At 32.5% G+C, this 25,780-nt stretch overlaps 2 protein-coding genes across 2 annotated transcripts in view; one reads left to right on the plus strand and one right to left on the minus strand.

Annotated features, from left to right (window-relative positions):
• Positions 1–13,169, minus strand: part of LOC115877859 — a 61,862-nt gene extending 48,693 nt beyond the window's left edge. The window contains exon 1 of the mRNA XM_030894200.1: positions 13,092–13,169. The gene's annotated coding sequence lies outside the window, so the exon portion shown is untranslated. The remainder of the gene's footprint in view (positions 1–13,091) is intronic.
• On the plus strand, positions 554–24,060 carry LOC115877957 (acrosin-like). Its single transcript, XM_030894308.1, has 10 exons — positions 554–662; positions 2,195–2,381; positions 3,713–3,859; positions 3,921–4,132; positions 4,197–4,464; positions 14,488–14,558; positions 20,060–20,243; positions 22,192–22,338; positions 22,398–22,609; positions 23,742–24,060. The coding sequence occupies exons 1-10, from the start codon at positions 617–619 to the stop codon at positions 24,008–24,010; spliced, it is 1,743 nt and encodes a 580-aa protein (XP_030750168.1). The 5' UTR covers positions 554–616; the 3' UTR covers positions 24,011–24,060.
• The last annotated feature ends 1,720 nt before the right edge of the window (positions 24,061–25,780 follow it).

Genomic DNA, 25,780 nt, shown 5'->3' on the forward strand with positions numbered 1-25,780 from the left:
TCAATTTTTGTTTTCTATTTGTTTCTACTTGTATTACAGATTTTTTCTTTAATATCGTTAGTTCGGTTATTGTTATTAATGTTTATTAAAACCCGGACTGTATCGTTAGTTTTTAACGTTTTTTTTGATTTAGTATAGAGTATCTAATGCTGCGTAATATGTCGAGTTACGACAATACGAGTAGTCACTAAAACCATCCCGTCATATTAAAAAATTACATCAAAAAGTAATGATAATTTAAAAATTGCAAAGTTTATAAAAAATTGAGTTTACGAATTACAGTTGATATAATTATATTATACAGCTTGCTAAAAAATTCATGAAAATAAAGCTAAAAATAACAAAAATATAACACTTTAAAATTGACCAAAAATTTCTATAACTAAATAACCATTAATTAATGCTGTATAATCATTATTAGCGAAATAAACTGTTTAGTAATAATTTTTTGGATTTTTTTTTCAGTGTATAGATATGCTACGTATTTCCTTGGGAGTGAGGGTAAATCGTAATATTCTTGTTAAATCACATAATTTCTTTTATTGATAAGGAAGGCCTGTCATATAAAAACGCATCTTCTCAATGAATCAAATAACTAACTCAAACGTTAGCAAACATGAAGGTTCTTCTAATATTGGCAGTTGTTGTGGTAGCAGCTTTGGGTATGAACGTTTACTTTCTTATTTTTTCTCTATTTTTTATATAATGTTGCGGTTAAAGTGTTCACTCTTGGCTAGTTTAACTATTTTCGGTCATTTTTGATGGAAAATCGTATTTTATCTAGGACAATAATCGCAGCTCTTTTAAATGGGTAGTTTTAGACCAACCAATAGGCTTGTTTATGTACTACCCAGCTAATTTACGAATTATCAAAAGTTGTTAAAGTTCCAAACGTATATATCCAACTCTAACGTAAACTAATAAATTTATGTACTTTGTTTAATTTATTAAACGTGTTGTTATTATTTTTATTTCAGTATTTTTTATATCAAGTTACGGTTAAAGTGCTGACTTTTGGTTAGGTTATAAACTAGCTAAAGATTACTTAAGAAATTATCTATTGTCTGGATATTTTTGATCGAAAGTCATATAACATCTAAAAGAGCTACGATATAATCTCAAATCTTTTAGATAGATAGTATAGTATTTTGTCACTATTTTTTACATATTTTTAATTAGTAATGGCAATACTATGTTGCATCTGTAGATTATCTTTATTTCTATTTAATAATTATTGAATTTGCTTTATTATTTTAAACAAAAATACCCAAACAAAATTAGTTGGGTTACATACTAACCAATGAGTAAATTATATATTATTAGATATTATATTAGATATAATCTTGGTGCCATTCAACCGATGTTTTAAAATTCCGACCGCAGTGCTCGATACGGCAGAAATCAGAACTGCTTATTTTATTTCACGCTGTCTCGGTTATTGATCATTTTAATCGCATTGAAATAATATTGAAATCGTGGTAATGTTATAATATTTAAGTATTTTGATTTTTACCAGTGCAGTTATCAGTTATTGAAATTATAAACTTCTCAGGTACGCAGTTTGTACGTTGTGGCTAGTAGTAAAAATTAAGTGAAAAATAATCCAAACTGCGCATCGGCGTTGTGGTTGTAGCAATTTCAAATATTGTTAACATGTTAACATGTAAAGATTGGCGTAATTACATGGCTTTATGTGCAATAACATTAAATACAACTCTCCCGGAACAATATTCTATAGCTTCTAAGCTTTGTCACACAGATTTGACCAAAAGAATGAAATAAGTGAGTTAACAAAGAGCCTATTACATATTAAAAAAATAAATAGGCATATACTATGGGAGGATAAAATATAATTCGATCAATATTAATGGGTATACTTTTTTTTAATCTACTAGTAACTTTTTAACTAGTGCTTATTTTTTATGAACATCTAAAATTATAATTTTGTCACCTGTTTAAATTGTAATTATGTTCACGGCAAAGACTCGGCAGACGAGTGGTTTTATATTAGGTAATGCTGGTAATGCTACGCTATTTTAATAATTCCACTTTAAGTGTCCTTTAAGTAACTTATGACGCAGTTCATTTTAGTCCCAGGTCTTGTACTAATAATCATACCCCTCATTTTCATCTACTAGAGAATTTCGTACAATATAGAGAAAAATGGATATACTTATAGATTTTTCTTTTTTAGCTGATACAGGATACATCCAGCCAGAATTCTACCCAGCAGTGCCCAGAGAGTACTCAAACAGTTCCGACTTGAGAATAGTTGCTGGTTCGAACGCAGCCAGAAACCAGTTCCCTTACCAAATTTCTCTACGTGTTATTTCTGGAAGTTCCCTCTTCCACATCTGTGGAGGTTCCATCCTCAGTCAAAGGTAAACATTTGTGATCTATTTAATATTTGGAGGTAGTTTTGTTTTGGAGATTCATCTCCATCCTCGAACCAAAATATCAGGATTTCAGATTATTTAGGAGAAGAAGGTTACTAATAAAAATCAAGTCATAGACGTAATGCCGAAATTTAATAAGACAAATAATTAAAAAAAAACATTATTAGGTATTTTAAAATAAATGACAACAGAGATGGGCATATGCGCAACCTTATGGGCACAAAACCTGTCCGAGATAAAGCTGACGATACCGTCGCTGCTAGTCAAGCTGTCCGAGATTTGGTTTTTGGATACAGTACGTTAATAATACGGATTTTCTATCATTTAACGGTTTAATATAATATTCGCTGTTAATTCATATGTAAAATATACTGGAAAATGTCAATAGTCGATTTCCAAGCCTACTAAACGACTTTTTCGATTATACGAAATAATCAGTACCTATATACTTTTTATTTTTGTTGTTTATTCTATATTTAAAACAAATAAATTTTCAATACATAAACGCGAATTTTTCATCCAAAGATATTTTCGTTAAACGTATTACAGATACACATTTTATTATGGTAACACTGTCGCTTTCAGTTCCACACCGTCTTTGATATGCTTTTGTTGGCCGAATTAGAGAAAATGAGTGTTTTATGCGTTGGCCGTAGAACGATTGGTGTCGCCACCGTACAGCACTTGAGACGTAAGAGGAAATCAAATCAGCCTTGTCACGAATTTGCCCATTAGGTTGCGCATTTTTCCAATTCCTTTAATCAACGGTAAAGTCATAGGATCATAGACTGAAAATAGAGTTTTTTAATGGGTCTAATTAGAGTCATATTGTACCACTAACAATTATTAAAGACATGAGTTGATAAACGTGTTATGTCGCATTTTTTAAAAATCAGTTACACTTCAACATCCCTTTGACAGATCTATCCTCCAATGAACTCTAAATATCAAATATAAATACCATAAAGAATATCCTAGGTGATAAAGGTATCATGTCACAAACACCATCAATAATTTTAGACGTGTTTTGTCGATTTACTCGAAACATTAAAAAAGCGATACGACACCTTTATCCACTCATGTCTTCAATTCATTTCCATGGAGCTTCCAAAACCATGTAAATTATTCATTGATATATCAAAAATTAATTCAAATTCTACTAGAAAAACTACAGAAACATGTTTTATTCTCTAGCCTACAGAACTTAAGTTTTGTTTACTATTACGAATACCGTATGATCGAATAGAATAGACTTCTGTGAGAACTGGCTATACCAGTGATTATTAAGTTTTTTCAGTAATAATTTCATATTTTAGATGGGTCCTTACCGCTGCTCATTGCACACAATATGCCGCCAATCAATTCAGGGTCACTGCCGGTATCCTGTTGCAAACTGACTCTGGAATTGCCAACCAACAAACCGTATCTGTTTCTTATTATGTCAACCATGCCTCATATCCAGGGTAATTAAAATTAAATTTTTTATACTATCGCGGGTAAAATAATTTCAATATTTTATTGTAGAGGCAGCACTGTTTCTGCTAACGATATCAGTGTTATCCGCCTGGCTTCTCTCTTAACCTACGGAGTCAACGTACAACCCATCGCTCTTCCAGTTGCTGGTGCCGTTCCTAGTGGTACCGCCGTCGTTTCCGGATGGGGATCCCTTGGACCCCCAACCAACTCTGCCCCAAACAACCTTCAGTTTGTTAACCTTCCAATCTTGGCTAAAGCTCGTAAGTGAACATCATTAAATAATATAAATTTAATATAAATTAACACTAACGCTTTTATTCTCAGAATGCGCAAGTGTTATTGCACAACTTTCTGGAAGCAACAACCCATTCAGATCTGCCCTTAACGTTTGTACAACAACCCGTTCATCTTCGAGCAGGGAAGCTGTCTGCAGCGGTGACAGCGGTGGCCCATTGGTCGTCAACTCTCGTTTGGTCGGTGTTGTTTCCTGGGGATACAGTCCATGTGGAAATCCTGGATTCCCATCTGTATACGTCGACACAGCTGCTTACATCTCCTGGATCCAACAAAATACTAACAACCTCTCCAATTAATACAAACTGTGTCCATTTATTCTAGTGTAATAAAATAAAAAGCATAATTAAATTAGTTTATAGTTTTATTGAAGGTTAATAGTAGTAGTGGGAACTATCGAATGAATACTATCGAAACATTCGATAGTTGCAATTCATTCGAATAATTCGATAGTTAGTAAGAAAACATTCGTTGAAAACTATTCGAATAAAAATTAACGAATAGATCCGTCATCTGCCTTGAAATATTGTATTCTAGTAATTCGGCAGCAAAAACCATTCATTTATAAAATTCATTCGTTTATGAAATTCATTTATTCGTCAGGATCGATTATAATAAAATATTAACTGAATTTTAGTTGTCGCCCGGCGACGTAGGTTTCTTTCCGAGAAACCCGACAGCGGTCGGTGGCAATGCTATGAAAGAAGCCGGCATCTTTGATTTTTTGCGGAGTCAGATATAGATAAGGACACATTATTTTTTTTATTGATGTGCTAGTATTTACACAGAAAATACATTATGAAGGGCGCTGTTGCCATATTTTGGTATTAGTTGATATTAGCAAAGAATATTATTGTTTGGCTTTAGTTAGTTAGGGATAGTATGTCTATATATTCTGCATTTTTGTTTATTAATATTCTGTTGTTACATTGCAATAATACTTGTTATTTTGGATGTAGGAAAATGATTTTTAATGTTTTTAAGCAAAGACTGGTAGATGTCAAAATTATTTATATTATATCCTATTTAAAAATAATATAGTCTCTAAATTTTTTGGCAACGTTGGTTTATTAAATAATAATAATTACAGAACTAATTTGTTATAATAACAACAAATTTTAAAATCATGAAATATAAACATTTATTAATTTTCTAAGCATGCGGTGTAATGGAAGGAAAATATAAATAAAAAATTAGAAATCAAAATTATTTATATTAGGTGCTTTATATTACTATTTAAAAATTATATTTACTTTTACTGGCATTTACTTTAAAAAATAAATGAAATATTTCTTCGCAAAAAACTACATGTAAGAGAATTACCTTAAACAAAATACACAACATCGTTAACTTTTTTTTTAAATTGGCACGTGTAAAACTTTCATTTTAATTTTCTCACCCCATAGTTTGAGTTCGATAACCATTTATTTAACCACATTACTTATATATAATTATTAAGTTCAACTAATTCATATTATTAAAACATCTAAAATACAAATATGTATTTTTAAAATTAATTGTAAGTTCATCTCCTCTCTCTTAAAAATTGCTACTTCCCAAAATTTCCCATTAAAAAATAGACCATATACCATATAAAATTAAATAATTGAAAGATCGGACTACGGAAAACCACACAAATTATCGAAAAAATTTTGACCACCTGCACATGCACACAATCGTCAATAAATAAAATTAAAAAATAACTACTATTTTAGTATTTTAACTATTTTAATAAACGCAAAAATAGCACAGTATTTATACGGCAAAGTTATAAAAATTTGGAAGAACTAATAATGCACTGACGCATACAAAAATCAAACGAATACTAAATTTCATTTATCAAAAGCATTCGATAGTCGTGGCTCAACGATAACCATTTAGTCGCACGACGAGGTTGTCACATATGCTTTAGTTTACAAATGAATGAATGATTTTATTCGAATAAAACCATTCGATAGTTGAAATCATTCATTCATTAACCATTCGATAGTCTAATTCATTCGATAGTTCCCATCGCTAGTTAATAGTACCAAAATCCACAAAAGTTTGTTTTAGGAAGAAATAAGACAATGTTCTTCTGAATAAACTATAGCCGTATTCTATAGGTCTAAAATATATGTCATCTAAAAAATAAAATTATAAATAGTCAATAATTAATACAAAAAAATAAGCACCAAATAATGTAGAAATATATAAAAATTGGTGTATACAGGGTGGCGCACCTTATTCGCCTTGGTTGATTATACGAAAAACGGAAAGATGTAGAAACAAAATATTTTATGGGTATATGTGGGGAGGCAAAGTGCACAATTTAAAATTATTTTGAAATATACAGGGTGTCTCAGAACTAAGATCCATACCAAAGTTATATTTTTTCTTATGGAACACCCGATATTTTATTTCATTTTTGGATACTTGGACCCAAAAAAAGTCATTTATTATAAGGGTTAAATATGTTTAAAATCTTTGGTTTTTGAGATACCGGTATTTAAAGATATTTAAATATGCATGCTACAAAAGAATTGATTATTAACACACTGTACATTACTTTTTAAAATTAATTCTTGTGCTGAGTTTAAAGGTAAAGAAATAAACTTTACTGAAAAATGTTATTGCTTCCTTAAATTTATACAGGGGTACCAAAAAATGGTGATCTATTTTAAGGATTTATTTTACATAAAAACTTTGTTATTTCAAATGCAATACCCTGTATTTTTTTAAATAAATCGAAGCAGATTCAAATGCTCTTTCAAACTATGTTAGGGTTTCCCATACCTATCTATCTCAGACTTTGAATAAAAAGCGGTTTTAAATAAAATGGCCATCAAAATGGCTGGTATCGCCATGGCAATTTTCTAGTGACAGAAACTATTTTCAAAATCGAAATTAGTTTATAGACTTTTATTTAAATTTATACCAGTTTACTTCTATTTAATTTACCTACAATAGTTTATAAAAATAATATTTATTAATATGTATTTGTTATTCTATCAAGAAAAACGAAGAAGTAGTTCTTCGTTTTATTTTACGATAACTTGTAGATATATAGATTTTCTATAAAAAATCCAATTACGGCAAATTCAATTTCTTCACTGCCAACGACAGGTTTCTGCCTAATAGGTTTTTTATAAACTACACTACCCACACAGCGAAATAGGAAATAGGACAAGTAGTTTTTCAAAGGAACACTTATTAGGAAGATTCCTATTTGGATATCTTTGAGTATAAGCTTTTGAGGCTAGGAAATAATTTTCCTTACAAAATAAAATCACTAGTCACTATCCATTCGTTCCGCCAGCAGATACGGCTTTATTTTTCTTCATAAAATAAAGAATATTGACTTACTAAACTATTGTGGGTAAATTTTAGTAAACTGTTTAAATAATAATGTCCATAAACTAATGTCGATTTTGAAAATAGTTACTGTCACTAGAAAATTGTCATGGCGATACCAGCCACCTTGATTGCCATTTTATTTAAAATCGCTTTTTATTCAAAATCTGAGATGATAGGTATAGGAAACCCTAATATAGTTTGAAAGAGCATTTTAATCTGCTTCGATTTATTTGAAAAAATACAGGGTGTTGTACTTGAAATAACAAAGTTTTTATGTAAAATAAATCCTTAAAATAGATCACCAATTTTTGGTACCCCTGTATAAATTTAAGGAAACAATAGGTAACAAGTTTATTTCTTTACCTTTAACCTCAGCACAAGAATTAATTCTAAAAAGTAATGTACAGTGTGTTAATAATCAATTCTTTTGTAGCATGCAGATTTAAATATCATTAAATATCTCAAAAACTAAAGATTTTGAACATATTTAACCATTATAATAAATGCCTTTTTTTGGGCCCAAGAATTCAAAAATGAAATAAAATACCGGGTGTTCCATAAGAAAAAATATAACTTTGATATGGATCTTAGTTCTGAGACACCCTGTATATTTCAAAATAATTTTAAATTGTGCACAGTGCCTCCCCACAGATACTCATAAAATATTTTGTTTCTACATCTATCCGTTTTCGTATAATCAACCGAGGCGAATGAGGTGCGCCACCCTGTATAGTTTTAATCCATAGCGGATAATGCACCCTTTCTACACTCGACATTTTTCTTCATCAGCATATTTCATATTACCTTTATGCGAAAATATAATTTAAATCTAGTACTTTATTTACATATTGCCACCAGGGGGTGGATGGGGAAGTGGAAACTGGCCCGGGAAAAACAGGCAACCGGCCCAAATCCACAAAAACAGTGAGCATAACGAAGAAACATATTTTATTTATTAATATATAAGTAAGGGTGTTTTTCGCTCGTGCGAAAAAGTTCTTTTGCCTCCGGTTTAAAAAAAATTGCCTTGATCAAAATTTTCGTAAAGACCAATATTGAGTCGGACATCTGAATTTTTACTACAAAATGGTTCAGTTTTACAGGGTTCTACTGCTTTATTTACATTATCGATAACGGGCAATTTGATCTTGAATAGGCTACGATTTTGAGTCAAGATTTTGAGAAATTTAAGACTTCCTGATTCATTCAGTCCAGCTGACCCAATCCTCTGTGAAATACATTACTTTTAGCTTTTCGGGTATATACTTTCTTACACATTCTAGAAAGACATTCTTTCTTTTCTGCTACAGCAGCAGCCTCCTCGTGTACACGTGTTTTTAACTGAATGAACCGCGGTCGCCATTAAAACTGCAGCATTTTTTAGGTAATTATATGTATAGTTCTTATCACAAAACGTTTCCTCTATACTTTTCTATATTTGGCATCTTGTATGATAATGCCATGACTCAAACGAAAAAACTTAGGCAATACCTAGGCAGTGGATATAAATGTGTTCTGATGTAATGCTATGTTACAGTCTCTAATAAGAATATTTGGATTTTCGAGACATATTAATATTTTATTATCTAATCCAGTTTAAACCTTATTTAACTTTTCTCTGCTGTCCCAGTAATTTTTAGCAAATTCATTTTAGCGACATTTTAAACAACAATTTAGACACAGACTTGGCTTTTAGTTCGTCCCCAATTCAAGCCAAGCATAGATATGTTTTCTCCGCCAACCGCAGAGTTCGCGTCAAATTCGTCTACCTTTTTACAAAGGGGAGCTTGAAAAATATTGCATTTAGATCGAGACTATTTAAATTTACCTAATTCTATTCATCCTTTTTTTTTTGCTGCCAGTCAGCCATATTTATTAGTTATTAATAAAAGAATAGTGGGTAAAACTGTACAGGGTACTTAAATAAGTGCAAATATTTTCATGGGTGGTATATTTCGACCCCAGGAACACGTCTACGAGTTTTTTGTAAAAGAAGATGTTAAAAATCGAGCATTTACTTTTAAATTTTCCTGTATATTTTAGAAAACTTTTTAGAACTTTTTGTTCACCGCAAATTTTCCCACGGTATAGTTTCTTAATTTCTGATATTACGGCACTAAAAGAGATGCAAATACCGAAAAATTGAGGTGGTCCAAATTATTTTAAAAAATAAATCTATTTTTTTTTTAATTTGCAAACTTTAATAACTCGATTGGACTTATTTGAAAGTCGATAAAGATTATAAAATATATTATGTTTATTTTATTGAGATCTACCAGCCCTGAAAATATTTGCACTTATAGACTCACCTTGTATAATAAAAATTTTCAAACCGAACAAACAACAGATGATTATTAAAATTATAAGTGTCCCAGAGAAAGATATTTTACAATAGTTATTTTACAAATTGGTGTAAATTATACTGATGCAAATTGATTAGTTAGTTATGGAGTCACTAAGGATGAAACGTCACTTTAGTTAGAAGATTAACCATTTAATTTTTGCTAATTCAATCTTTTTTGAGCTTTGATCGGGACCGGCCCACCGGCCCATCTTTCCACCGGCCTACCGGGAATTTTCCCGTTTTCCCATATGGTCCATCCATCCCTGATTGCCACCAAAGCTGCAACAAGTCAATTTCAAAAAGACTTAAATCTTAATATAAATCATTTCTAAAATCAAATGATATGAATCTTAAGACTTATTAAGTGGTTTTTATGATTTGAGTCTATATAGACTCAAATCATAAAAACCACTTAAATTCATCATGATGATCTGCCAGTTAAGTCGGCAAAATGATTTAAATCAAAACAATTACCCGTACAAGATAGCCAAAATTCAATTTAAGTATCTATTTTTTAATGTTAATATTTTTATTGTATTACCGATTGGGCCAATTTCCTTATTACTTATTTTATTAATTTATTGTAGATGCAAATGAGACTAAAATAAAACGGTTAAGTTTTCAGAATAACTACAAACAAAAAAAAATAAGTTTTTTTTATAAAATTTAACCGACCTTGCAGTAGGTACTTTATACCGGGTGCGTCTCAAAAGAGGTACACCTCTATAATTTTTTTATTTTTTCAGATAAAAGATTCGGTATGTTAGCGTATGAGATAAATTAGGATTGATTGACGTTTTCAATTGTTAAATCACTTCCTGTTTCACCGGAAATGACTACAACTTTTGGTTTTTAAATGGCTCGGATATTTCTACTTTATTCGATAGAAAATGTTACTCCCCATACAGCACGTCCAAATGAAATTACGTTTCTACAAGGGAGACACATGAGAAACAAAATAAATTAAAGTGAACCTAAGTGTTCATCTAGTTCTAACATATACATATGAGATACACGCAGGTTTATATTGATAGAATTGTGCGATACAGTGTTTACTAGTTGTATACCGTATGCACTCAAGATTCTAAAGAGTTTTTTGTAACGTAACAAATAATTATTAAAATGATGAAATCTGACGTCGGTATGTGTGATACTTCGTATCATAGTTGTGCCTATAGTACACACCTTATAAAAATGTGACGTATACACATAGTATAAAAATCTATATAGACACTTTGTAATAGTGTACTGTTGTGTCTACATTCTAGCATGAAATGAAGGTGTGCGCATGCGCGGATAGCCTCAGCGTAGATACACCGACCAAGTGTATCTTATGTGTCCTCTCTCCTTTCTCCTTTCTAGGAGTGGTATGTGTTAGCGGCTATTATTGTTTTATCATTCAGAAGCTCTATATAAATGTTCTGTTTGTGTGTAGTTTAAAAGATATTTTCAGGTAAGCACAAGTTTTTAATTGCCTTGTTACACCTTCCTAAGAGTATTATTAATATTCTAGCAGCGACTCTTCCCTTACTCGATACCCAATTTACCAAATTTTGACTCCAATGAATGAAAACTCCAAATATTCTCGTATAATGATAAAGAGGTTAGCTCTGCAATATATTTTTTTTTAATTTGGAAATAATAAAAATCTAAATGGACCAGAGAAAGAAAGATTTAAACACTTCAAAGAACTTCTTACACTGATATTCGGTAAGTTATAGATGGATCAATATACAGATATGTTTAATATTCAATAATCAGTTTCATATAAAATTTAAGGGTGAGATTGTTAATCTGGAAATAAAATACAAGAAAGTCCAACAGAGTGCTCGATGAATGAGTATGCTAACAAACCAACTGCTTGGAGGGAAACGAGGTCCATTAAATCGTGGCGATATACCAGTGTTTACCATTTTAGTATGTTGTACTTATATTTTTAATACTAGGTACTTATATTTTTAATACGATACAATTCTGGTTTCTGCAGTGTAAATAATTATTATTATTGTATTATTTGCGCTATTGCGTTCCATGATATAAAGAAATATAAGAATTTTATTTTTTAACCATTTAGTCCATTTTATGGAAGAAAAATGGTACATTTAATACAAAACAAAAATGAAACAATTTTAAGGCTACTTCTCTTGAACTTACGATCGAGATACTTTTGGAAAATACAAAGTTTTGACTTCCTAATTTTCGTTCTAAAAAGATATAATTGGTATCATTGAATAAATATTTCTTAAAAAGAACGAAAAGTTAGGCATCAAAACTTGTATTATTTCCTAAATTCGTTCATAAGAAGTAGTTTTATCTAGCAAAAGATGTATATACGAAGCAAAATACATACGTATACACGCGGTAGTCACAACTGCAATGTGTAAACAGAGTTTAAACGTAATACACAAGCACTGTGTATCCTACGGCACACTGTGTATCCCTTACTTTGTGTATACGTAAATGCTATACTGTGGCTACATTGTGAGGCGGACGTTTAACCTTTGTGCATACGTGTTGAACTACAATGTGTAAACGTAGCAGATTTACATCGGGGGAATTTTGTCACCCTGTGTCTACATCTAATAATGTAAACACATCGTAAATGTGATTTGATGTGCTGTATGGGTCTGCATAGAATGACATATCATATGTCAACCAAGTCATATGTCAACCAAATCATACCAAGTGTGAGGTACCAAATTATTCGCAAAAAATGCTTTTTCCAAATATGCTAATGAACAACTTTTGTTCCATTTCAAAAAATTGAGATATGATTAAAAATACGATTTGGGCATCTTTTATCGGGCCAGGACAAGACACGAATAACATTAAACGATCAAATCTATTTTTCCAAAGCTCCTTGATTAAAAATTAGTGTTTTTAACACAGCCATGGCACTCTAGATTGAAATTTAAAATACGTTTTTTTTTAAAGTGAAATTTAAAAATCAAAAGTTGTAGTCATTTCCGGTAAAACAGGAAGTAATCAAAAACCATTGAATATATCAATCCTAATTTATATCATACTAGTTGAAGCCTGGCGCATCCGCCACGACATGACATCAGGAAAAAAATACCTCCTATTTTTTTTTAATTAAATGAAAAACAAAAAATCCGGCGACGGCAGTTTTTAGAAGAGCCAATTAGCTATCTTTTAGTAAAAAAAAACAACTTTCTAGAGCAAGTCGTTACTTCAGTAGAGACGACACAGATAAACATTAGCATTTTATATATGTAGATACTAACATATTATAGTTTAGATGCCATCGAATACATATCCATTAAAAAGTGGTTATATGTTTTGATCACTCTGTAATATGTCGATGGCATAAGGGCTGGAGAATTTTAGGATACTCCACAATATATTTCGGATTAATTTCGTTCTTCCTTTTTTGGGTTATTATAACGGGGCCGAGGATTCACACTTGATTCACTTGAAAGACAACAGACTCGTAAGATAACAGACCCGTAACAAGACGAATAATTTCCGAAAAATTTAGCAGTAATAAATGTATTATTTTTAAAGTTTATGTATTTTATGTAATTTTATGTATTATTTTTAAAGTTTAGAGTTTTATGTGATTTTTTTCTTAATTCAGTTCTTTTTCTATTATTCGGTATTCGGCCCGAATACTGTGCACTATTCGGCTGAATACCGAATATTAATATAACTTGGTGAATATGCCGAATACCGAAAAGTAGCCGAATATTCGGTGCATCTCTAATCTAAACCACTAATTAGCAGAGCTCTGAAGGTAACAAAACAGTCTAAAGATTGTCTTCAAGGACTACGAAGACTATGACTGCCATGTAATTATTAAGGGTAACTGCCGTAGGACTGCCAATAACTGCCAGTGACTGCCGAGGAAAATGTACATGTAATTCCATTAGTGAGACACCACAGGATGTTTTTTGTTCCATGCCTGAAATCAGTATTTATACTCTTTTCTACACAGTTTCTATAAATGTTTACTCCCGCCTTCCGCAGTGCCTACTAGCATCCTCGATGATTTTTTCTTCGTCTTTGAACTTCCAGCATGATAAAAACTGAATCACAAACCATTGAATCCAAAAATACGTTTTATAAGAATACTTGACCGAAACCCCCTACACACTTTTTACAACTATAAAAAACAGATATTCTATATAGCAACAAAACTGTATACACTACACAAGAACTATTGCACTGACAAGGTTTAAATAAAATAAAAACTCAAACCGTATTAATTGGAAAATGTTAAAATATCTTTAAAAAAGAATTAAAATTTTGATTAAAGTCTTGTCGACATGATTAAAAATTATTTTTGATTGCGATGTAATGTTACCAGCACGTGTAAATTGTTCTATTGAAGATGTGGTAGGCAAATTAAAAGTTAATATCTGTTCTAAAAAAAATTAACGATAAAATTAACTTAAGTTAGCGTTTAGAAGTATTTTTCAATGGTACTAAAAGCTGTTTGTCTTAAGGACTATTGAAAACCGTCATTTTCATCGAAAATAATCTCTAATAATTGTTTTTGCACAATACACGCTAGATATTTTGACGTGAGTGGGGATAAAATGTGATCTTTTGATAAAAGTCAAGTTGTTCGATAAGTGGACAAGTGTTTTAATATAAAATCGCCCTTCTTAATAAATAAAGTACACTAACTTTAACGTTAGCAAATATGAAGGTTCTTCTAGTTCTAGCAACTGTTGTGGTAGCAGCTTTGGGTAAGAATAATGAAGCTTATTATTGCCTTATTAATTATTTTTTATGTAATTTATGTATTTTATTTTATTATTTAGAAAAATAATTTTGTCATACAAACAGCAAGACATTTTTTATGCCACTATGTTTGTTTTAGTATATCAATAATAACATCATAAAATGAGTTTAAGAGTAATATTGATTTAAATTTGCAAGGGGTAATAATTATTGCTGTATGTTTTGTACGTGTATATTTTTCCAACTGTTATTTTGAGTAACAAGGAATGTATTATTGGTAAAGAAGTGTCACGAAAAAAGTACAATATGATCGAATAAAAACAGCGTCAGCGATGGTTGCCATTTTTATATGTAAAATTTTGTTGGGAATGTCATAGATCGTCATTTCCAAGTCAATTGGATGTTGGTTTTTACAATCATACAGTACAATCTGTGTGTCCTATTTGAAACAGTACAATCACACACAGTAGTATATCAAATCAATATACCAAAACTATCATATTGTTATAATCTACACCAAGTGCCTTTGTATTATTTATTTAACATTTCATATTTGGTAAAGCTGTTTCAAGTAGTAAATTAACATAGCTTCTATTCAACCAAATAAAAGGTCTTAATTAATTTCATAGAAAATATTTCATTCATTTTGCGGATGCAGCTGAAAATGACCATTATAAAACAGAAAATTTGAAATTAAACTTAAATTTTGGAGATAAAAAAAAATAATTAAATTAATTATTAACACCGAACGCCTAAGGTGAAGTGAGAGTTTTTTTGTCAATCTTTTATGGATCTCTGATTGACAGATTAATATGGTTCTAGATTTTTATGCGATTTTCCCATTATTCTCCGTTATTTCTATTTAAATTCATTTCATTAATCAATAATAAGGGGCCGTGCTCTGCCGGAAACACTGCGAGGCTAATGGTATGTGAGGCTAATGGTATTTGTTCCCCTTTCTATGCCTGCACCCATTCTCCTATCCTTGTACCCTGCACCAAATTATTCAGGTCCTTGATAGGATGGGAGCATAGTTCCTCCGGTTCGAGCCTTGCTTTCCCAAATAAAGAGTGTCGCTTGCGATCCAGAGCCTCGCAATGACATATTATGTGCTCCTCTGTTTCAGGATCTTTATCGCAGAGTCTGCAGCAAAGACTTCCTTGACACAGGTTGAGCTTGTTCAGGTAACACTTGACAGCCATTTGTCCTGTCAAGAGACCTCTTGTAATCCGCACTTTATTCTTGTTAAGTATTAGCAGTTCTTTTGTGGTTTTAGAGCTAGATCCTTGGTTAAAGGCCTTGCTATGCCTGTGCCCGTGTCTGTTTCTTCAGTAGATATTCTGCTTTTCCCTGATCCAGAGTTTTAGTGGACTACGGGCTATAGACATTTTGATATTCCCAGTACTGGCTCTGGACCAAGATAGGATGCCGATGATTCTTGTCTAGCTAGTTCATCGGCTTTTTCGTTGTCATGGCGGCCGCTGGCGCTGTGGCCCGGCACCCAGAATAATTTAATTATTTTCCTTCGTGCCAGAGCTTTTACCAAGGCATTCCCAGACAAAATAACTTTGCGCTCATAAGCACTCCAATTGCCGCCTGAGTATCTGAGCAAATATTGATAAGCTTACCTGAATAAGCTGTTCTGTTGTTTTTTCTCGTACACTGTAGAGTGGCGAAGATTTCTGCCTGGAATACGGTTGAATATTTACCCAAGGAAAAGGAAAAGCTTGCCATTGTTTTTTTTTCAAATACTCCAGCTCCTGTTCCTTCAGCGGTCTTCACCCGAATGTACAGGGTGTCCCATTTTGATTGAAATCATACAGTATCTCCGTTATTCGTGAAGATAGAAGGGTGCGGTTTGCACAAACCTGTGCCACTTTTTTTTGTCAAACGGAAGATACCGTAAACAAAATTTTCATAGCCTTCTTCGTTTCTGAGCTACAAGGTCTTTTTGAAAATTTTGCAATTTGGGACACCCCCTGTATCTCTGTTATTGTTAAAGGTATTGAGACGGTGAAAACTGTTTATTGTAGAACTTTTTACATAGAATACAGTGGCGTAGTCTGTTATTCTACGAAAAGAATATTTTTAAAGATATGAACTGAAGTTATGTTTTATGTAGGGATGGGGTTACCCTGGGGTCTTCACCTTCCCCGTATCTTTTTTTTATTTTTGTGGACTCCACACACCCAAAATCTCATTCAAATCGGAATAACGGTTCTTAAAATATCTGAAAAAATGTGTTTATTTTTTTAAAGTTTGATGCTTTCTAGCGGACAAACGAAGCACTTTCATATAGAAGTAAATTATGTCCAATAAGTTTTGATATCAAAAATACGTAGTAGTTCTATGTCTACGAAATATTGGGACACCCTGTATACAGTATAATCAAAAATCTTTGTGACTAAGCAGGTTTAATACGTTGCAATTTTAATAAATAGCAATGTCATTGTTTCGATAGCATTCTTATCTATTATGTCCTGTTGGTTACTCTCTGTATTATACAGGATGTTAACAAAATAGTGTATCTAACTATGGTGGGTGAGTCTACAGATAAAAATAAAACAAAAAGATTCTCTAAACATATGCCCTAAAATGATTGCCGAAGAAGTTACAGCCCCTCAAAAGGTTAAATAAAAATAATATAGGTATGTATTTTGTTTTTAAGAACATTAGTAAACCGTTTTTCTTAAAATTTGATACTCTTACACACATTTCAATTCCAAAGCAAATGACAATTGTGACAAATTCCGTAACAGCCCTGAAACGGTACTTTCCATTAGGGTAGAGAGTACTACTGGTAGTTCTTTTATCCTTATAGATACATAGTAATTTCAACAAATGATATAAAAAGCTAGAACTTTTTTACGTGAAACAGGTGCTCTTCATTTTGTTCGATAAGGTGAACGGTTTTCAAGATATTTCCGTTTGAAGATTACGATGCATCGATTTTAGTATCAGTTAAATGTAAAGAAATTTAAAATAAATTAATCTCATGATTTCGCTATCGATGTACTTAAACAGCCGTTAAACGGTATAGCCTAATAAAATACCGTTAATAGATATTGTGATTTGTGATGTCGTTCATGTCGGCGAAAAGTAATGCCTGGCTATAAGCATTTTGCAAGAGCACCTGTGGCTATCGTTTCGTGAGCGAATGGTCCGTGGTTCAAATCTCACGCCGACGAACACTTTTTAATTTTTTTTTTGCTTATAGCGTGATCTTATTGCATTGGTTTCACTATTTTTGGTTGGATTGGTTAAGTTATTTGGCGGGTTGGTTAGCGTGGTTATTTGGAGGGTGTTAATTCGTTGGTTAGTTGGTTATTTGCTGGGGTTAGTTGGTTTTTACTAATTTATATTTGTTTTTTATATTTTTTTTATCAGTGTCGAGGTTAGTTGCGTCGGTTAAGTTGGTTATTTGGTGGAGTCACGACGACACATCAACGACGTCGTACCTATTAACGGCATTTTAGTAAGCTACCGTTTAACGGCAGTTTAAGTACAGCCTTTCGCTAATGCTAAAATCGATGTATCGGAACCATTAAACGCAAATATCTTGAAAACCGTTCACTCTTTCGACTAAACGAAGAGCACCTTTTTTACATAAAAAAAACTTTAATTTTCATTTATTGAAATTGCTGTATCTGCAAGGATAAAAGAAGTACCACCGGTAGTACTCTCTACCCTAATGGAAAGTACTCTTTCAGGGCTGTTACGGAATTTTACACTATCGCCATTCGCTTTGGCATTAAAATGTGTGTAAGAGTACCAAATTTCAGTAAAAACGGCTTGTTTGTGTGCTGTTTTATGGACTTTTTGTTTTATTTTTGTCTGTAGAATCACCTACCGAAGTTATATTATATTCCATTTTTTTGATACCCTGTATAATGTTGGCATACTTAACCCCCAGTGACGTAACTTGACAACTCGGGGCCTCGGTGGAAGATATTTTTGGGGGCTCCTGAATAAAGAACAAAACCAAAATAATGTATATTTTTTATTAAATATTTTTCTTGAAGGGCTCTGCGGGGCTCTAAGTTCCTTTGGAGCCCTGGTGCTTCGCACCGAAGCGCCCTAGGATAGGATAGGTTAGCTAAGATTCTAGTATAGCTACGTCCCTGTTAACCCTTTTCACGAACTTTATTTAAACAGTTTTACATTTTAATTACCTTTTTGATTTTTTATTTATCGCATTAAGTACCAGTATTTTTATAGTAGGTACCTATAGAATTTTAAAAATAACAGCATACTAGAGCCAAACAAATTTATAGTTATAGTAATAATTGTAAAGTATTTTTTTGAAAGCGATGAATGTATTACATGGATATATTCCTTGCCTGATAATATGCATAATATAGTCCGTCTAGAAAGTATCCTGAAAAAAGAAAGCAAAATTACAATTATATACGATATATATTAGGATATATATTTTTAGGACTTGAGTTAAAAAAATTATAACAAATTATTAATTTTATTTACTTATACAATCTCCATTTAACTCCAAACACTTAGCTAAACGTCCAGGTACACCCGAAACTAGGTCCACACCATAATGATCAGTGGCAGTGGTCCAGGCCTGTAAAACTGAGCGAATCAAATCTTGTTTATTTCGTGGAGCTGCTCGTTCCACTTCACTTTTCATTAGTGCCCATATGTTTTCAATGGGACTAAGGTCTGGTGAAACTGCTGGCTATGGAATTGTTGCCAAATGGTGTTCTTGCATCCAATCTTGAGTATAAGCAGACGTATAGCATATTGCATTATCCTGCTGAAAACCATTTAAAATATCAACTAGGTATACACAGAGGTGTAGCACCACGCTGAGATATTGCTCCCTAAACCATTATTTTAGTGGGAAATTTTGAAACTTGAACGGTAACATTTTGTTCTGATAGGATTTTTAGGTGGTTTCCACCAAGCTGGAAATAACTTTCGTCAGAAATAAAAACATTATTAAAATTATCTTCTTGAAAACGTTGACAAGAATCCATTCTTCGCTGTCTTTGTAGAGGTGTTATTGCAGGGATTTTTTTGGCTTCCTTGATATGTAGCCTTGTCTTTTCAGTGACATGCGGACCGTTTCTGGACACACTTTTAATTTTCGCTGACTTCCAAATCTGTTAAGCGCGGATTCTGTCGTCCTAATGCCACTAAAGCGTTTAAATTGTTTTCGCGAATCTTGAAACTGGTCCATGCTTCATATCTGTTCTATTTTTATCATCTTTATTGTCTCATATACTGCACTTTTTCCGAGTTCAGTAAATTGCACTAACTTTTTAACGTTTCGAACACCTTTTCTATACAAATATTCTACCATTTCTCTTTTTTTACTTGCGACATTATTTCTCAAATCTTAAGCCGGTTTACAATCAACAATATACCACAACCTACGTGATGGACTACTGTTGTCTTAGAGTGTTACAGAAAAAAAAATACATTAAAATTAGGAAAAATATAAAATTCCGGATATTTTCTAGACGGACTATACTTTTTTTTTCTTTAGCTGATGGATACATCCAGCCAGAATTATACCCAGTAGTGCCCAGACAGTACTCAAACAGTACCGACTTGAAAATTGTTTCTGGTTCCAACGCCGTCAGAAACCAGTTCCCGTATCAAATTTCTCTACGTGTTGTTTCTGGAAATGCCCTCTTTCACATTTGCGGAGGTTCCATCCTCAGTCAAAGGTAAATCAAATTATATGTATATATGTTACGGTTAAGGTTTGATGTCCAGTTAATGTCGACATTACCCGGTTAATCTCGAAAATAACACACAACAAAACAACCAAAAACATAACCTAACCCAAACATTAACATGTTAATGACGACATTAACCGGACATCGGACTTTAACCGTAACATATACACTAGGCAACACATTTTAGTACACTGGTGGTACCTAGTATAAAAAGTATATTTCTTAGCTAATTTTAGGGTGCTGAATACAAAAATAATAATGAATGTTGTAATTTTCAAAAAAAAAATCATAACATAAGAAAAAATAGATACCTTTATATTTCATTAAAATAATTCATTAATTGTCACTAAAAGCGGCGTCTTTTTACAATCATTTCGTGAACTATGCCCATGCGTTTCCGAGTAAAGTATTTAAATATTTTAAAAATACTTACTGCTTTGGATTTAATATTTTTGCATCTCTATTTAAATAAGATGAGCTTTTTATTAAAGTAATAATTAATAATTATTAAAGTAAATTAATTTATTGCATATAAACTACTCATCAAAACAAATTATCGCATATTTTCTAAAGAAAATATTAATTTGAAAAACAAAACAACTTGAATTCTCTGACTTACGTTTTTAAATAGTTTGGATACTGTAAAAGGAAATATTGGGAAGTAAGCTTGGGGGTGACATGCAATTTTTAGTCGACCGACTATTTAGTTGTAAAAGTGAAAACAATACATACTTATGGAACCGATTTGCAATTAAATAGTCAGCCGACTAAGAATTGGCTGTCAGCGCATAGCCTAATAATCCCAAAAAACTCGCAAGAGAAAAGCAGAAAAACGCTTCATTTAGAAATATGTAATAATTACTTTTTTTTCAAATATGCGGTAAATGTTTTGAGTAGTGTATGTTTCTGGTGGAGCTTTAAAGGGTTTAATAAAAGTTCTGGCCCATGGAAGTGTCTGATACTTTTGATACAGCTTCAGAGTAATATTCTACAATATGGGTCCTAAAGGAAGAGCCAATTTATTCTATCATCGGTAACTATTTTCCAAATGCACTGTTTTTTATTTTTCATATCAGTGTAATATAGTGGTATTACATTACACTTTATTTCATTCATACCCCATGTTTGCTTATTTTTCTGAAGCCGCCACAAAGTTTCACCTTGTTTACTTCGCGAAATAGCACAAAGAATATGGACGCGTGTTATACATCTTTTGTCGAAACTCGCCGAAAAATTTCCCGAGACAATTCCAGTAACAATAAAAAAACAACAACCAATCACGGCTTGTCTCGGCCGACTTCGAGCTATTTCGGAGTTTGCTGCCGAGGCAAGCATTCCCCGCTACATAAGAAAAGCATTGGGTTTACTTCTGGAAGTATTTCAAGAAATCTTCTTCTTCCTCTAGTACAAATCCATTAATGGATGTTTGCGATAACATTTTCCATTGCTTCTCTGTTTCTGTCGGTGTTTACTAACGACTGTACATCGTGTAGGCCAGTCCACTCACCTCCACATTCCTCAGCCAAGACATTTTCTTCCTTCTGATACCCCTCCGGCTTTCGATCTTGCAAATCAATTCAAAAAATTCGTGCCGTTTGTTGCCGTCTCAGAACTTCTTCATTTGTTAATCAAGCCGTCCAAGGTATCTTCAGGAGTCTGCGATATAGCCACATCTCGAAAGCCTCTAGTTTATTTCAAGAAATGCTTCGCGATATATTTCACGAAATATTTCATGAAATATTACGGGCATAGTGTAGAGGGTGTTTGAAACTTGAGCTGGTTTAAAAATATATATCAAAGATTCCTTTAATTTAAATAACTCTGCAATTTGAGTTCATGAAGTGGTTGGAAATAATGTTGAAAAATTTAGTGACATAGATACATACATACCGGAGGAGCAATTAAAAAAGTGTTAAAAATAAATTTAAAATTCTAGATGGGTTCTTTCGGCTGCTCACTGCACGCAATATGCTGCTAGTCAATTAAGGGTAACTGCCGGTATCTTGTTGCAAACTGATTCTGGAATTGCCAACCAACAAACTGTCGCTGTCGCCAGTTTTGTTAACCATGCTGGCTACCCAGGGTAAGTAATATATTTTTTAAACAATTTGAATTAAAATAATATCCATATTTTTAATACAGAGGCAACGTTGTTGCCGCTAACGACATCTCCGTGATCCGTCTGGCCTCTCTCCTTACCTACGGAGTCAACGTACAACCCATTGCCCTTCCAGTTGCCGGTGCTGTTCCTAGCGGTACTTCCGTCGTCTCTGGATGGGGATCACTTGGACCCCCCACTAACGCTTCGCCAAACAACCTTCAATTTGTTAACGTCCCAATTTTGGCCAAAGACCGTAAGTGATGATGTTATAATTAGAGATACAAACAAATCGCAAACTGCGATTCAATCGCAGGAGTTTTAAAATCGCAATGGCAACCTGCGATTGGCCCTCATAGGAAACTGCGACTGCGATTTCTTCTATTTGTGAGTTTCAATTTAAGCAACCAATATTACTGTAGTTGCGAGCTGCGATTTTGCTGCGATTGTGATTTTGTAGGCTAGGACCGTCATAACCTTCTATCTGCGAGTTTGAAATTTAAGGAGTTGCGATTTTGTTGCGAATGTAATTTTGTGGTCCATTGAAGCATTTTAAAGTAAACTGCGACTAATTTTTTTCTCTGATTTTAATTATTTATAGAGAAGATATTAGTTTCTAGGGCCAAGATCATAATATACCGGGTGTTTCTCAAAAGTGGTTTGTCCCTATAACTTTTTAATTTTTTCTGATAAAAAAACGAGATTTGGTATGTTAGCGTATGACATAAATTAGGATTGATTGATGTATTCAATTCGTTTCGATCACTTCCTGTTTCACCGGAGATGACTACAACTTTTGATTTATAAATGGCACCCTCGGTATTTTTTTACTTTATGCGATAGAAAATGACACTCTGAATGGCAAGTTGACATATGATAGTAAACTTTTGACATTTACACTTAAAAATCAATCTAACTAACTAACTAAAAACACTAATTTTTAATCACGGTTTCTTGAAAAATATTTAATTGCCTATTGTTTTTCGTGTGTTCTCCTGGCCGATTAAAAGATGCCCAAATCGTATTTTTAATCATGTCTTAATGTTTTCAAATGTAATTAAGGTGGCTCATTAGAATGTTTAAGGAAAAGCACCAATTGCTTTTTTTTAAACATGCTAATTTGGAGTCAAATTGTCAGATGTTAAAAAAACTTAAAAACTAAACAACTGATTTTTGTTATTTTTAACTGTTAAACTATAGGTACATACACAGACAATTATATATCTAGTACAATATTTAAATATTAAAATCGCAATCGCAGGTTACAGTCGCAGAGATTTAAAAATCGCAATTGCAGTTTCAATTGCGAATGGAGAATCGCAGTTTTGCTCATCTCTAGTTATACTAATTAATAACATATAAATTGATAATGACATTAAATTTCTTAGAATGTGCCAATGTCATCAGACAACTTTCTGGAATTATCAACCCCTTCAGATCTGCTCTTAACGTGTGCACAACAACCCGTGCAGCTTCAAGTATCGAAGCTGTCTGCAGTGGTGACAGCGGTGGCCCATTGGTAGTCAACTCTCGTGTGGTCGGTATTGTTTCCTGGGGCTACAGTCCATGTGGAAACGCTGGATTCCCATCTGTATACGTCGACACTGCCGCTTACATTGCATGGATCTTGCAAAACACTAACAACTTGTCTAATTAATGTAAAATGTGCTATAGTCAGTTAAATTAATAAAAGCTGTGTATACTGAAACAATTTTATTCCTAAAATCACAAAAATAAAGACAAATTAAATACATATTAAAAATTATTCTTCTGATTTTTTTAATACGGAATATTATTGAAATTATTACTCTAGCAAGAATATAACAACAGAGGAAATTAGATATAGCATTAGAGAAATACAATACTAGGTATATCGGATGCGTCTCATAAGTGGCTCACCCCTATAACTCTTTTATTTTTCCAGATAATAAAGCGATATTTGGTATGTTTTTTTCCCTAACAAAAGGTCACCCTCTGCCGTAAACACATAAATAGACATAAATTAGGATTGATTGACTTATTCAATAATAATTGTTTTCGGTCACTTCCTATTTCACCGGAAATGACTACAACTTTTGATTTTTAAATGGCACCCTCGGTATTTTTAGTCGACCATACCAACAGGTATGGTAGGCTATTAAGATCAGCAAAAAAAAGTTTTTTTAATTTCACTCAAAATCAAAATAAGTTATTTAGGTCATAAATGACCTAAATACAAAATATTTTCATGGTGTCTGTCTATCTGTCCGTCTGTCTGTCTGTCTGTAACACGATAACTCAAAAACCGCTAAACCAATTTTAACCAAATTTGGCACAAAAATACTGTGGCACCAGATAATCTGGCTATTAGTTTTTGGTGGGGATGGGGGGTTAGTAAGGGGGTATGGGAAGGGGTTAAAAATTTAAAAAAATCGTAACTCCAAAATTACAGTAGCTAGCGAACGCGGTTTTCAATTAAGATTAGGAATCATATTTGCAACAAAATTTGTAATAACATCAAAATCAGTCAAAGTCGCAGTTTTTGAGATAAAAAAAAATTGGAAAAATTCCTTTACTTTGAAACTAAAAGAACTGCCTAACAACTTTTTATTAACATATTTTACTATGGAAGGCTATACGTGCCTCCCGGCGCCAATTTTTTTACTTTAATCGATAGAAAATGAAATTCTGAATAGAATGACATATCATATGTCAACTTTTGGCATTTTTTCCTAAAAAAAATCGTATTTTAAATTTCAATCTAGAGTGCCATGGCTATGTTAAAAACACTAATTTATATTCAAGGAGGTTTGGAAAAATAGATTTGATGCGTTTAGTTTCTTGTCCGTATCCAGTACCCAAATCGTATTTTTAATCATATCTTAATTTTTTCAAATGAAACGAGGGTGGCTCATAGACATATTTGGAGAAAGCATTTTTTAAGAATATCTTGATACCACACACTTGGATTTCGAGTCAAACTGTCGTTATGAACCGCATATTACAATTTCAAATAAACCATATTTAAAAATGTCAAAAGTTGACATATCATATGTCATTCTATTCAGTGTCATTTTCTATCGAATAAAGTAAAGAAATACCAAGAATGCCTTTTAAAAATCAAAAGTTTTAGTCAATTTCGGTGAAACAGGAAATGACTGAAGGCAATATTGAATACGCCAATCAATCCTAATTTAAGTCATTTACTAATATGCCAAATCTCCTTTTTTTATCTGAAAAAAAAAATAAAAAAGTTATATGGGTGAGCCACATTTGAGACGCACCTGGTATACAGGGTGAGTCTTGAATAGGTGCAAATGTTTTAAGGGGTAGTATATTTCGACGCCAGAAACACGATTATGAACTTTAAAACGTGTTTACGTTTTTAGTTAAAAAACATAATTTGTTGATAATATGTATATGGCAACATAGGTAGTAGATTAATGTC

Source organism: Sitophilus oryzae, unplaced genomic scaffold, assembly GCF_002938485.1.
Source record: "Sitophilus oryzae breed Bouriz unplaced genomic scaffold, Soryzae_2.0 scaffold_1499_pilon_pilon, whole genome shotgun sequence".
NCBI classification, from domain to species: Eukaryota; Metazoa; Arthropoda; class Insecta; order Coleoptera; family Curculionidae; genus Sitophilus; species Sitophilus oryzae.